General features: G+C 38.1%; 3 protein-coding genes across 8 annotated transcripts in view; 2 read left to right on the top strand and 1 right to left on the bottom strand.

Moving 5' to 3' along the window:
- Positions 1-562: 562 nt before the first annotated feature.
- On the top strand, positions 563-5999 carry LOC127862775 (uncharacterized). Of its 6 annotated transcripts, none has more exons than XR_008040787.1 (5): positions 563-733; positions 847-962; positions 1223-1374; positions 1597-1924; positions 5715-5999. XR_008040787.1 is itself a non-coding variant. In XM_052402045.1 (4 exons), the coding sequence occupies exons 1-4, from the start codon at positions 610-612 to the stop codon at positions 5471-5473; spliced, it is 474 nt and encodes a 157-aa protein (XP_052258005.1). In that variant the 5' UTR covers positions 563-609; the 3' UTR covers positions 5474-5642. The 6 variants fall into 6 exon arrangements, 4 of the variants coding, with proteins under 4 accessions (XP_052258005.1, XP_052258006.1, XP_052258007.1 ...); XR_008040786.1 differs by having other exon boundaries at positions 1597-1876; positions 5667-5999; XM_052402045.1 differs by lacking the exons at positions 1597-1924; positions 5715-5999 and adding an exon at positions 5392-5642.
- Positions 6000-7453: 1454 nt separating this feature from the next.
- Positions 7454-9186, top strand: LOC127862780 (uncharacterized). The gene is made up of 3 exons (XM_052402054.1): positions 7454-7635; positions 8201-8412; positions 8945-9186. The coding sequence occupies exons 1-3, from the start codon at positions 7511-7513 to the stop codon at positions 9052-9054; spliced, it is 447 nt and encodes a 148-aa protein (XP_052258014.1). The 5' UTR covers positions 7454-7510; the 3' UTR covers positions 9055-9186.
- Positions 9187-9373: 187 nt separating this feature from the next.
- The window catches only part of LOC127862766 (ATP-dependent RNA helicase DDX24-like), a 44799-nt gene continuing 41533 nt past the window's right edge, over positions 9374-12639 (bottom strand). The window contains exons 17-19 of the mRNA XM_052402020.1: positions 11742-11822; positions 10258-10421; positions 9374-9644 (exon numbers count right to left, since the gene is read on the bottom strand). Of these exons, the coding sequence (XP_052257980.1) occupies positions 9451-9644; positions 10258-10421; positions 11742-11822 (439 nt within the window). The 3' untranslated portion in view covers positions 9374-9450. The remainder of the gene's footprint in view (positions 9645-10257; positions 10422-11741; positions 11823-12639) is intronic.

Raw genomic sequence — 12639 nt, forward strand, 5'->3', positions numbered from 1 at the left:
TTAGGCTAGATGACCACGTGACCTCGAATATCCGTCAGTTGCTCTCCCCGCATGCGCACGCCTGTACTATTTTCTAATAATAAAATATACCTGTTTTCAATTACAAAACAACAACAAAATACATGTAAAGCACTGTTTGTTTAAACATTGTTATTTTAACAGCATAATTTTGTCTTTGTGTATTGAATTAATAACGATTGACTCGATTTCTGTGTGGTTTAACAAGATGGAAGCTAGCCCAAGCGTTTTGCATGACGTGACGTAACAATGTGTTTGTTCACGCGTCTTTTTTCCCATATTAAATATATTAACACAAAATACTCGAAAACTATATATTTTAGAAACATTTCAACGAATGTGACAGGATAAACAGAATAATAGGTTGGTGACGTGGATGGACAATGGTTATCTGGCTCGTCGGAGGATCTTATCGAGTGAGCCGAACTTCCTCCGACTTGCCAGATAACCATTCTCCATCCACGTCACCAACCTATTATTCTCTATACAACGTCATAAAACGAACAATTGTGACGTTATTGCGTAATACAATCGTGACGTCGTTTCCTTGACACTTAAAGCAAAGAGGCAGTTCATTTGTGCAACGACAAGATGGGGTGTTTTGCATTTCTTAAAAGAAAGAAAAATAACATAAAGGAAAAAGATGAAACCACGAAAAAAAGAAATAAAACCAGAGGCTGGTTTCGAAGGCGTAGTAATAAAGTTGCGCCGTACGGTATGCATACGATTAATAAGTGATAACAATATTGCCATGGAAATCATAGTGTTCAAGTATTATCTTGATATGGTCTTTTAATAATTAAAGTTTAACTTCCGGTTAACTTTCAGAACCTCCCGCCGCTCCCGAAGTCAACATCAGACTGACCAAAGATGGCTGCGCGTTTGAGGTGCGAGTGGAGATTGAGAAAAAGCCACTCCTGCCAACATTAAAAGACCGCATTCCCGTGAGTAACTAATATGCATCAGATTTCAGTGCTGCGTATGATGTTGGATGATGAACATGATGATGGTGATGATGTTGGATGGTTTAAATGATAATGAATAATGATAATAATACTTATACTTATACTAATAATAATAAGATGATGATGATAATGATAATGCTGATACTGATAATGATAAAGAACTTTTTTTATGTTGAAAATGATGAAGATGATGATGATAAAAAGTAAGAAATAGTATTAATTGCCATAATATACTTCAGCTCCTCGAGGAGGAAATGCGTTTGAGGTTGGCATCAATTGAGGCCCGGAAGAGGGCAGAGAGGCGCGCCCGGAATACGGCCACAAAGCGCGCAGTACGGGAAGTGGTTCCTCCAGAGCAGCGGAGGAAAAACCTGAAGAAACTGCACGAAAGGTATGCCGTTTGTACACTGCTTTATTTTATTGATTCATTTGGAGCTTTTTCTGCGACTGCATACAATCAAGAAAAATATATTTTAGATGTATTCTGTCTGATCATAAGTACGATATTTATATGCTAATAACGTGCTGCAGCAAACGTTAAACAGTTGAATCAATAAGAAAGAGAATGCTTAATTTCACTTTAATTACACTTGCCATGTGCTCTGTCTTGCAGATGCCTCTCCGCACGCAGCCGGGCCGTATCAAGGGGAATACAGAGCCCAACCCACGTCCAAAGCCTGAACATTGTGAACTAGATGACGGCTCCGTGCCGACCAATACCGCTGTCTTTATTATTATACCAATTACTCGGTGACCTTCGTTTTAAAGCAAAAAACAACAACACATTACCTTTTAAAACATGATTAAAAAAAAATTAAATATTTTTTAATTTTATTCAGTTTGTACATTCAATAAAATAGGTAACATATTCCAATGCATCCAAACGCCGTTAGGTCGGTGGGGAGCCTATTCCATACGGTCGCCGTTCGGACTGGATTGAGGTCAGTCCAGCTGGCAAGGCCGGAGCAATACACACGCAACCTGCCAATTGCTGTGTATGCGATGCCCCGACCTTGGTCAGATGGACGCTCATTAACGGGACAAATGATCGACCGTGTGAAGGAGGCGCCCCTTTAATTCTTCCAAACGTCCGGTGGATGTGGTGGAATGTGCTATCTTGTTTTACTCTTTTGTCTAAAAATATAACTGTAAATATAACAATTGTTGTTTGATCTAAATAAAAACATCACACGGTGTTGGTCGGCATCGGATCGCTTTGACTAGTTTTTCTTCATGAATAATAAAAAATTACTTCAACTTGACATCTACTTGTTTATTTTTTATTCATAACACAATTCCCTGACGATAGATGCTGCGTCTAAGAAATTGTAACCTGGGCAACAAATCATGTAGTAAATGATACGAACCGATATAATTTCGTTTCAAACGGCCAAACTGAAAAAGACAATAGGACATTCGGATAAACATGATTATGTATCACAGACTAGAAGGGCGGTGGCAATGACATTTATAGAAATATTAGGTTTCATGTTGTCAGTTCGGTTATAAGCAAGAAAATGGGTCTTATGCCATATGCCATCAGCGTAGTTTCAGACCAACCTGGGCGTCCGCGCAGTTTGGTCAGTAGCAACCCTGTCCGCTTTAAAGTCGCGCAATGTTTCGCGGTCTCATCAGCGTGTTCGGTAGCTTCTGATCAGAGCGGATGTGCATCCTGGACTGGAGCTACGCTGGCAAAAGATGGTATAAAACCAATTTTCGCATGACGCGGATCAAATTATCTCTTTACATAAAGTACTTTTAATAGATTGGTTGTATAAAAACAAGTACCGGTAGTTATGCTTTGTCAGAATATAAACTAAAATAAGTTCCGAATGCATACATTATTATAATATTCGAGAAAAAAAGAAAGTGTTTTAGGTATGTTTTGTTAGGCTTCTCATGAGAACCTAGGTTCTCGAGCGTAAACTAAGGTTTTCAAATGAGAACCTAGGTTCTCTTGAAAAACCTGGTTTCTTGGGATTATACAACAGGCATAAGCCGTCGGTGACCGCCTCTTGTTCACTTTGTAACTCTGGGAACCTAGGTTCTCATGATAACTATGGTTCCCAAAAGAAAACCACGGTTATAGCAAGAGGTTCGACGCATAATCCCCAAAAAATAGGTTTTTCATGAGAACCTAGGTTTTTATTTTGAGAACCTAGGCTCTTATCAGAACCTTGGTTTTCAAATGAGATCCTAGGCTATCGCCGTTTGATGCACATTTCATGATAACTTGGGTTCTGGTGAAAACCTAAGATATCGAATTAAAACTTGGGTTCTGGAAGCCATGTACAATCTTCAAGCGGGAACCTAGGTTCTCATGAAAACCTAGTTTCTTGGGATTATGCGTCGAACCGCTTGCCATAGACCGCCGTACTTTACTACTCTTGTGAGGCCCAAACATTTGTTTTATTTCGTAAATCTTACTGAATATAAGTTCTCCTGTTCAACAAATCGCCAAATAAATCTGAATTTAGGAATTCGTAGTTAAATCTTTAGCATTTCCTGAAGATTCATAATCCGATTAATATGGCTTGCCTTCTTAAGTCGTAGAGAAAATCGAAAGCGACTGGTTTTAGTTGTTTAACATGTTGGCTATGAACTCTCGATTATAATCGCACATTTTATTTATTACCAAAGTCGAGGTGATTGTTAAGCATTGGAATTGCAGCGTAATTGGATGTTTAGTGTAGTAACTTGTTATCACATACGTTACCGCATCTGTGTGTATTAAATGAAGGGTTTGTTATCCATATCGTCCGGGAAAAGCCGTTACTGCTTTAGGTCACAATATACTAAAATATGCCCTTAACAAGATCAATGTAAAAGCTATAAATTAAACAAAAATAAAGTCAAACTTTTGCGTATAGAGTACCTCATAACTATACCTTTTATAAAGAACAATCTAAGCCAAATTGATTAAAACAAATTAAAAAAAAGGCCATAGGATACGTAAAAACAGACCAAGACACGAATCAACAATGACTGTTTTACGACTATCCATTAACCGGCTTCTCACTACTTGACAAAGTCTCATGTAGTCTCCAAGCTTCAAGCAAACAATTGTGAATTTCTAGTAAACAGCCATGTATTCCCTACCACATACACAAAGAAATATTCTAAAATATGGCAAATGTCCTTACAGACAATTGTGTCTTCAAATACATGGTGTTCAGTTTTTTAGAGAGTACAACATTGCACACCAAAAATAATGAGTATACTGAACCTTTATACAGGCTCAGTGACATATATACGATAGACATTTAGTTTGGGGACGCTGGTCCCGCCTGTAACTTGAAGTCTGCAAATGTTGAACATAATGATATTAACTTATAACGTCATAAAACGAACAATTGTGACGTTATTGCGTAATACAATCGTGACGTCGTTTCCTTGACACTTAAAGCAAGAGGCAGTTCATTTGTGCAACGACAAGATGGGGTGTTTTGCATTTCTTAAAAGAAAGAAAAATAACATAAAGGAAAAAGATGAAAGCACGAAAAAAAGAAATAAAACCAGAGGCTGGTTTCGAAGGCGTAGTAATAAAGTCGCGCCGTACGGTATGCATAAGATAAATAAGTGATAACAATATTCCCATGGAAATCATAGTGTTCAAATATTATCTTGATATGGTCTTTTAATAATTAAAGTTTAACTTCCGGTTAACTTTCAGAACCTCCCGCCGCTCCCGAAGTCAACATCAGACTGACCAAAGATGGCTGCGCGTTTGAGGTGCGAGTGGAGATTGAGAAAAAGCCACTCCTGCCAACATTAAAAGACCGCATTCCCGTGAGTAACTTATATGCATCAGATTTCAGTGCTGCGTATGCTGTTGGATGATGAACATGATGATGGTGATGATGTTGAATGGTTTCAATGATAATGAATAATAATAATAATAATAATAATACTAATAATAATAATAAGATAAAAATGATAATGCTGATACTGAAAATGATGAAGAACATTTTTTATGTTGAAAATGATGATGATAAAAAGTAAGAAATAGTATTAATTGCCATAATATACTTCAGCTCCTCGAGGAGGAAATGCGTTTGAGGTTGGCATCAATTGAGGCCCGGAAGAGGGCAGAGAGGCGCGCCCGGAATACGGCCACAAAGCGCGCAGTACGGGAAGTGGTTCCTCCAGAGCAGCGGAGGAAAAACCTGAAGAAACTGCACGAAAGGTATGCCGTTTGTACACTGCTTTATTTTATTGATTCATTTGGATCTTTTTCTGCGACTGCATACAATCAAGTAAAATATATTTTAGATTTATTCTGTTTGATCATAAGTATGATATTTATATGCTAATAACGTTCTGCAGCAAACGCTACACAGTTGAATCAATAAGAAAGAGAATGTTTAATTTCACGTTAATTACACTTGTCATGTGCTCTGTCTTGCAGATGCCTCTCCGCACGCAGCCGGGCCGTATCAAGGGGAACACAGAGCCCAACCCACGTCCAAAGCCTGAACATTGTGAACTAGATGACGGCTCCGTGCCGACCAACACCGCTGTCTTTATTATTATACCAATTACTCGGTCACCTTCGTTTTAAAGCAAAAAACAACAACACATTACCTTTTAAAACATGATTAAAAAAAAATTTTTTTTAATTCTATTCAGTTTGTACATTCAATAAAATAGGTAACATATTCCAATGCATCCAAACGCTGTTAGGTCGGTGGGGAGCCTATTCCATACGGTCGCCGTTCGGACTGGATTGAGGTCAGTCCAGCTGGCAAGGCCGGGGCAATACACACGCAACCTGCCAATTGCTGTGTATGCGATGCCCCGACCTTGGTCAGATGGACGCTCATGAACGGGACGAATGATCGACCGTGTGAAGGAGGCGCCCCTTTAATTCTACCAAACGTCCGGTGGATGTGGTGGAATGTGCTATCTTGTTTTACTTTTTTTGTCTAAAAATATAAATGTAAACATAACAATTGTTGTTTGATCTAAATAAAAACATCACACGGTGTTGGTCGGCATCGGATCGCTTTGACTAGTTTTTCTTCATGCATAATAAAAAATTACTTCAACTTGACATCTACTTGTTTATTTTTTATTCGTAACACAATTCCCTAACGATAGATGCTGCGTCCAAGAAATTGTAACCTGGGCAACAAATCATGTAGTAAATGATACGAACCGATATAACTTCGTTTCAAACGGCCAAAATGAAAAAGACAAAAGGACATTCGGATAAACATGATTATGTATCACAGACTAGAAGGTCGGTCGCAATGACATTTATAGCAATATTAGGTTTCATGTTGTCAGTTCGGTTATAAGCAAGAAAATGGGTCTTATGCCATATGCCATCAGCGTAGTTTCAGACCAACCTGGGCGTCCGCGCAGTTTGGTCAGTAGCAACCCTGTCCGCTTTAAAGTCGCGCAATGTTTCGCGGTCTCATCAGCGTGTTCGGTAGCTTCTGACCAGAGCGGATGTGCATCCTGGACTGGAGCTACGCTGGCAAAATATGGTATAAACCAATTTTCGCATGACGCGGATCAAATTATCTCTTTACATAAAGAACTTTTAATAGATTGGTTGTATAAAAACAAGTACCGGTAGTTATGCTATGTCAGAATATAAACTGAAATAAGTTCCGAATGCATGCATTATTATAATATTCGAGAAAAGGTGTTTTATGTATGTTTTGTTAGGCTATCCCAGAAATAAAAGCAATTGAGTTAGGCGTTTTGCTCGTAATTGTAAACTAGTTTTTAGCTCGGCTGTTTTCGGAGAAAATCCGAGGTATTGTCATAGCCAGCTCGTCGTGTCGTCCTCGTCGTGCTAAAACCTTAACGTTTTGTTAACCTTTTGAACATTGGTTCTAAAATGAAAGTGCTTCCACCTACAACATTGAAACTTCATATGTAGCTGCACCTTGACGAGTTTTAATCGCCACACCCATTTAATGGGTCACTAGGTCAGGGTCATTGGCACTCGTTATGTGGTGCTGTTGTTTTTATTTAATACTGGTTATATAAACCAGTGCATGGAAAAACAGTATTTGAGACTAGTTCTGGGAAGACGGGGATTAAAGCATTTGCGATGACATTGATAGCAATGTTGTTAGTTCGGTTTAAGGCACCCATGTTTGAGTGTATGATGCATGGCATTTCCGAAAAAAACACAATTAACATGACAAGGTGTGTATTCAATAAAACAAAATATTAGCGTAAACAATAAGAAACAACTATCTTTGCACTTCATAGTTATTGTGGTTTCTAGCCTCGCATCGTAAACGAACTGAAAACTTACGCGAAGGCGGGTCTCAGTCAATAGTATTGTAAATACAAGATTTTTTCGATCTAAATATACACTTTTATTTTTTGTTATTTTGAAAATTTTATATGTGCACATTAAATTTACTCTCGCGGACAAGTACATATAATGATTCTGTGAAGTGCAATTAATTCAACATTCGCACTATCTTTCGCAAGGAACTGCGCCTTATCTCTGTTGCAAAATGTCATTCAACTGAGCGCAAAGTTCGTGCCGGTACATACATATGGATACAATGATTTTCCTGCGCGCTGTGATCATAAGTTCTCTGCTTGTTGTCGCTGCGGCCGTGCCCCACAGACGCGGGCCCCTATCCTCCATCGTGGAGAGAGGTTGCATTCCCCTGGCACAGTACGTAGCGTAGTAATCATTCAATTTTCTTCAAGTTTAACGATGTACATTTTCACTCGATTTGGGAGTTTTCAGGCGCCATATCATGTTTGTATACTGCATGTAACATATACGTGTCGCATTCAGTGAAAACTGGGTTTGAGGCATGTGCGTAATGTGTCATCTCATCCAATCAGGGACTACACTTTCCACTTTTTCGGTATTTTTCGTTTAAATGAAGTCTTCGTAGAAACAATTTAGTTATTTAGTTCATGCGGAAAGTGTCGCCGAATGTTTAATGTCGCAGTAAGTCATAAACGGAACGAAAACAGAGACGTCCGTTTAGTTTGAATGAATGTATTATAACCTTTAAATGGATTTGTCCCAAATCTTGTGTTGCTTAATATGGCTGTCAGTTGTTTTATATTGGTCTATTTACGCAGCCCAAATTTTCAACAACACCAAAACTTACATGTGCGTCACCAATTGCGTAAATGTGACGCTTTTGCAGGTTGTGTTTTTCGTTACTTTACAGAATTTTGCAGTGAATATTAATATAATTACAAACATTATGCCATTTCTACAGCTATGTTCGCGATAACTACTACAGCTACGAGATTCGTCGTCAGGCAACCGTAACCATGGTAACACCGCGGTCAACATCAGACGTTTCTGTAGCGCATTCCACCATAGTTACCACAACCATCCCGGTGTCGGACACCACGACCCATATTAACTGGGTCACCTTCGTTTACGACCGAATGCGGGCCGATTATGTTCCTATGGAGCTTTTTAAAGGTTAAACTATTTCTTTCAGTTATACACAAGCGTGATTTTGTGCAAGGTTAAACTCATTCTATTCTGTCTGTCATACACACGCAAGTTTGTGTGTGCTTTGTAATTTTCCTTTATTTCATTTCAAAAATGCAGCTCTTCAGATTTAGTTTTATCATCTGGTTTTGAGCAAAGACAAATCAACAAAGGCTTATAAAATACAGACTTTGGAAAACTCGTATAAACATAAGAACATACACAACGGCCATTGAATACATATAGTCAGTTACCATCACAATCAGACTCAATTTGTCGTTGTCGGCTCTTGTACTTCTTAAGTGTACCCCGGATACTCTTAAGCATTCTACAACGTAACCTGGGTACGAAAGTACGCTAAAAGGAACCAGATCATACCCTGCCTGGGGTAGTATAAAGAAAATTTTACGTTACCCAGGGACTTTAGTATTCTTAAATGATACACGGGGTACTTTTAAGTAGTACCTAAGCCGACAATGCCCAATAGAGCCACATTCCGGACTTATATTCCCCCTTACAGGCCTGGTTAATTGCGGCCGGGAGTACTCTCTGTTTGCTATCAACGCCCCCGCCAGCCTCCTACAGCTACTGGCAGTCAACTACCGGGCTGTTCCTGGACTTGTCGGTTGATTACCAAACTTACGGGAACCAGCTAAATTTTGTGGCAGACAGACTGTGTTTTCGGCAAATTGGTTTTTCATACTTTCAATGTAAAATTCATGTTTTCAGACTAAAATATATGGCTTAAGTTTTGTTCCCTAAGCTACTGACTTGTATTTTATATAAAGCAATAGTTTTCTTGTTGGTCAAATAACTGTTTGTTTAAAATGGTCATAAAGTTTCAAATTTGTCCATGCCTATCACAAGTCCTGTAATCACCAAATTAATGCAAACTTCTGCAAAAAGTGTTAAGAGAAGTGATTTCGAAATAACCCAACCAGGTAAAGAATTCATCGTTTTTGATACTGTATTTTAAAACGAAAGATTCATAACTACATATCTCCATTAAAAGACGACAAATTTACACTATAAATCAGTCTTTTGCTCTATTTCTGCTGTCTTCGGCTCATTTTCTGCCGTTTCAAGTCGTTTTTTCAGTCTTAGTAGTCGACGTTTCTGAGAGCTTGACATTGGTTTAGTGACCTCTCCTTGATCTTTGACCTTTTCTTCATCAGATTTCCTGCTCTTTTTGATCTGTGTAAGGGCATCTTTAGTATTGACTGAAAATATAAACCTTTATGTATTACGTTTTAGTTTATGGCTTCAAGGTTACCAGCAAATCTACTAACCCTGATAATAGATACTAACAAACACTTTTGAATGACATTGCATGCTTTTAGACTAATACAGTAATATCCAACCTTTTTCAAATAAGAGAGGAATAGCTTCATTTTGCTTTGGGGAAGGGTATTATAAATATTCATAAGAAAATCTAATCAAACCACAAAATGAAAAGTGATTGAAAGGTCTTTTTCACCATGTCTTTGGCATGACATTAATGTGAGTGCCATTTCTTGACAAAGTAAGTTTTACTAAAAAACTCTAAATCATTAACAGAAAAAAATGTCTGATTTCAAAATATCACATACTCATTCTTTTATATGGACATGATTTGTTTGTTAGCTTTTAATTGTTTTTCCGTATGAACAGTATTTTGGTCATATCAGTGTGGTCAGTTAACCAACTTACAATTTTTCCTGGTTTACTTGTATTAAGTTCACATACTTAAACAAGTAGTTGATAACTACCCTTCTTTAAGGTAGCGCCAATATTTCCCGCCATTTCTTTGAAGATTGAAGAGCTTTTTTACCTGTTTACTTAAAAGTCACTTACCGTCTGTTGCTGGGAGTACCAGTCTCCCGGACTTTGTTGGGTACTTTGTGAAGGAGGAGTGGGTGTGCACAGGCTGCTTGAGCATCAGGGCCAGCTCGTGCTTCATACGCTGCAGATACTGTTGATGTTTGGCCTGCGCCACATCGTCTCCTATATCATCCAATCTAAGGCCAAAGGTCAAGGTCGATTCTGTTTCTACTGAGCCTTGGTCTGCGAAAACTGTGCTTAATGCATGTGCATAGTGTAGTCCCAGATAAGCCTGTGTATTCCACATAGGCTAAAGAATGACAACAATTTCCGCCCAGACTGCATTTTTTGTTTTGAAGATACTTCTTTTGGACAAAAAAAATTCCAAAACAGCTCAAATTGTTATACCTGATTAGCCTGCGCGGACTGCACACACTTAATTTGTAAAAAACTTTCCGAAAATGCATTAATCCAGTTTTCTCTGAACAAGGCTCTACTACAAGTATTATTCTATGTTTTGACAACCTCAAAGACTCTACCCAGGAAATGCAATCCAAAGGATCTCAATTAGAATTAGGCTTTCAATGCAGTTGTGTTGAAATAAAAAGGTTTAAATTCAAACCCATGGCAGTCTACACAAGACTCTTAACAAATAGTCAAGACAATTCCATAGCAACAACCCAAAGAATAAGATAGTAAAATTAAAATCAACAGCTATGTTACAGATTGCTTTTCAAAACTTAAAAAACCCTCTTGGTTGCCATAATGACAGTGATGATGCCTGATACAAGCAGTAGAACACATCGAGTCTAAATAAAACACAGATAATGAAAGAAAGAAACAAAGTAACTGTCAGAGGTTTCAATAATCAAAACTTTCAAATGGTGTCATATTTAATCTACAAAATTATCCTCAGCTATCAGCTTTTTCAACTACCAATAAGAAAAGATACCGGAAGAAAAATTTGTGAAAGCCTAATTCAAACCTATTTCTGATCCAGTTTGTCATGTGTACAGAATCTTATGGTAAGCTTGATATTACATATACAAAACAAAGACACTGCAAGTCTTAACCCTTTCAGTGCTGGAACCTAATTTAAAAGGCCTTTGCAAACAGTTTGGATCCAGATGAGACGCCACAAAACGTGGCGTCTCATCAGGATCCAAACTGTTTGCTTTTTTTATAGTATTCTTTGAAAAAAATCGAAGAAAATGCTTATTTAAGAAATTCAGCAGACAACATTTTAGCAAACAACAAATTTCCCAGCATGCAAAGGGTTAATTTGTAGCATGATGTTATCCATTAGAAAGTGTTGTCCCTGATTAGCCTTTGAGGACTGGCTAATCTGGGACAACATTGTATGCACATTCATTAAAAATCATTGTTTTCCTGCAGCAAGGTTCATTTGTTACATGTTTGTTTGTGTGTTTTTTTAGAATGTGTCTAGTACTTCAGGTATAAAGCTCTGGTTTCCAAGAACAAGGAATTAAAGAAGCCCTAATGCCAGTAAAGGATACAGCCCTTCATCTTCTATATCTATCCCTGCCTCCTCGGCTGCCTTCTCAAACCATTCATTCTGACGCTTCTTCTTCTTAAACCTGGCACACAAAAACAGGGGCAAAATCATGGTCCTAAGTATGTTCAGTAGAGACTTATGTGGCATACAAACATGGGGAGTAAATCATGTTCCTTACTGGTTTGGGATAAGAGTTAAATGGCATAGAAAAACTAGGGGGGGTATATCATGTTCCTAACTGATACAGTAATTGGTTAATCATGTCCCTTACTGGATTAGTTCTAACTTTTCTCAGTGAAGAGTTAAGTAACACAGAAAAGAGGGGGGATCAAGTCACTACTATGGCTTCTGGACTAAAATCCACCTGAAAACAGTGATGAAGATATAAACAAGAGGGTCATGATGGCCCTGAATCGCTCACCTGACTAACCAAATACAATCCCAACCCAGATTTCATCAAGATAAACATTCTGACCAAATTTCATAAAGATTAGATGAAAACTGTGTCCTCTATTGTCTACACAAGGTTTTTCTATTATTTGACCTAGTGACCTAGTTTTTGATCCCAGGTAACCCAAATACAATCCAAACCCAGATTTCATCAAGATAAACATTCTGACAAAATTTCATAAAGATTGGATGAAAACTGCAACCTCTATTGTCTACACAAGGTTTTTCTATTATTTGACCTATTATGTGACCTAGTTTTTGACCTAGTGACCTTGTTTTTGACCCCAGATGAGCCAAATACAATCCCATCCCAGATTACATCAAGATAAACATTCTGACCAAATTTCTTAAAGCTTGGATGAAAACTGTGACCTCTACTGTCTACACAAACAAATTGTTGACGGACGAAAGGACGCACACACACACATACGGACGCCGGACATCACACG

Source organism: Dreissena polymorpha, chromosome 16, assembly GCF_020536995.1.
Source record: "Dreissena polymorpha isolate Duluth1 chromosome 16, UMN_Dpol_1.0, whole genome shotgun sequence".
NCBI lineage: Eukaryota > Metazoa > Mollusca > Bivalvia > Myida > Dreissenidae > Dreissena > Dreissena polymorpha.

Excerpts from the sequence above, each read along its gene's own strand:
- LOC127862780 (XM_052402054.1), top strand. The coding sequence starts at position 7,511 with ATGGATACAATGATTTTCCTGCGCGCTGTGATCATAAGTTCTCTGCTT. Across the intron at positions 7,636-8,200 it reads GGTTGCATTCCCCTGGCACA|CTATGTTCGCGATAACTACT; the intron begins GTACGTAGCGTA and ends CCATTTCTACAG. Across the intron at positions 8,413-8,944 it reads TCCTATGGAGCTTTTTAAAG|GCCTGGTTAATTGCGGCCGG; the intron begins GTTAAACTATTT and ends TCCCCCTTACAG.
- LOC127862775 (XM_052402045.1), top strand. The coding sequence starts at position 610 with ATGGGGTGTTTTGCATTTCTTAAAAGAAAGAAAAATAACATAAAGGAA. Across the intron at positions 734-846 it reads TAATAAAGTTGCGCCGTACG|AACCTCCCGCCGCTCCCGAA; the intron begins GTATGCATACGA and ends GTTAACTTTCAG. Across the intron at positions 1,375-5,391 it reads CTGAAGAAACTGCACGAAAG|ATGCCTCTCCGCACGCAGCC; the intron begins GTATGCCGTTTG and ends TCTGTCTTGCAG.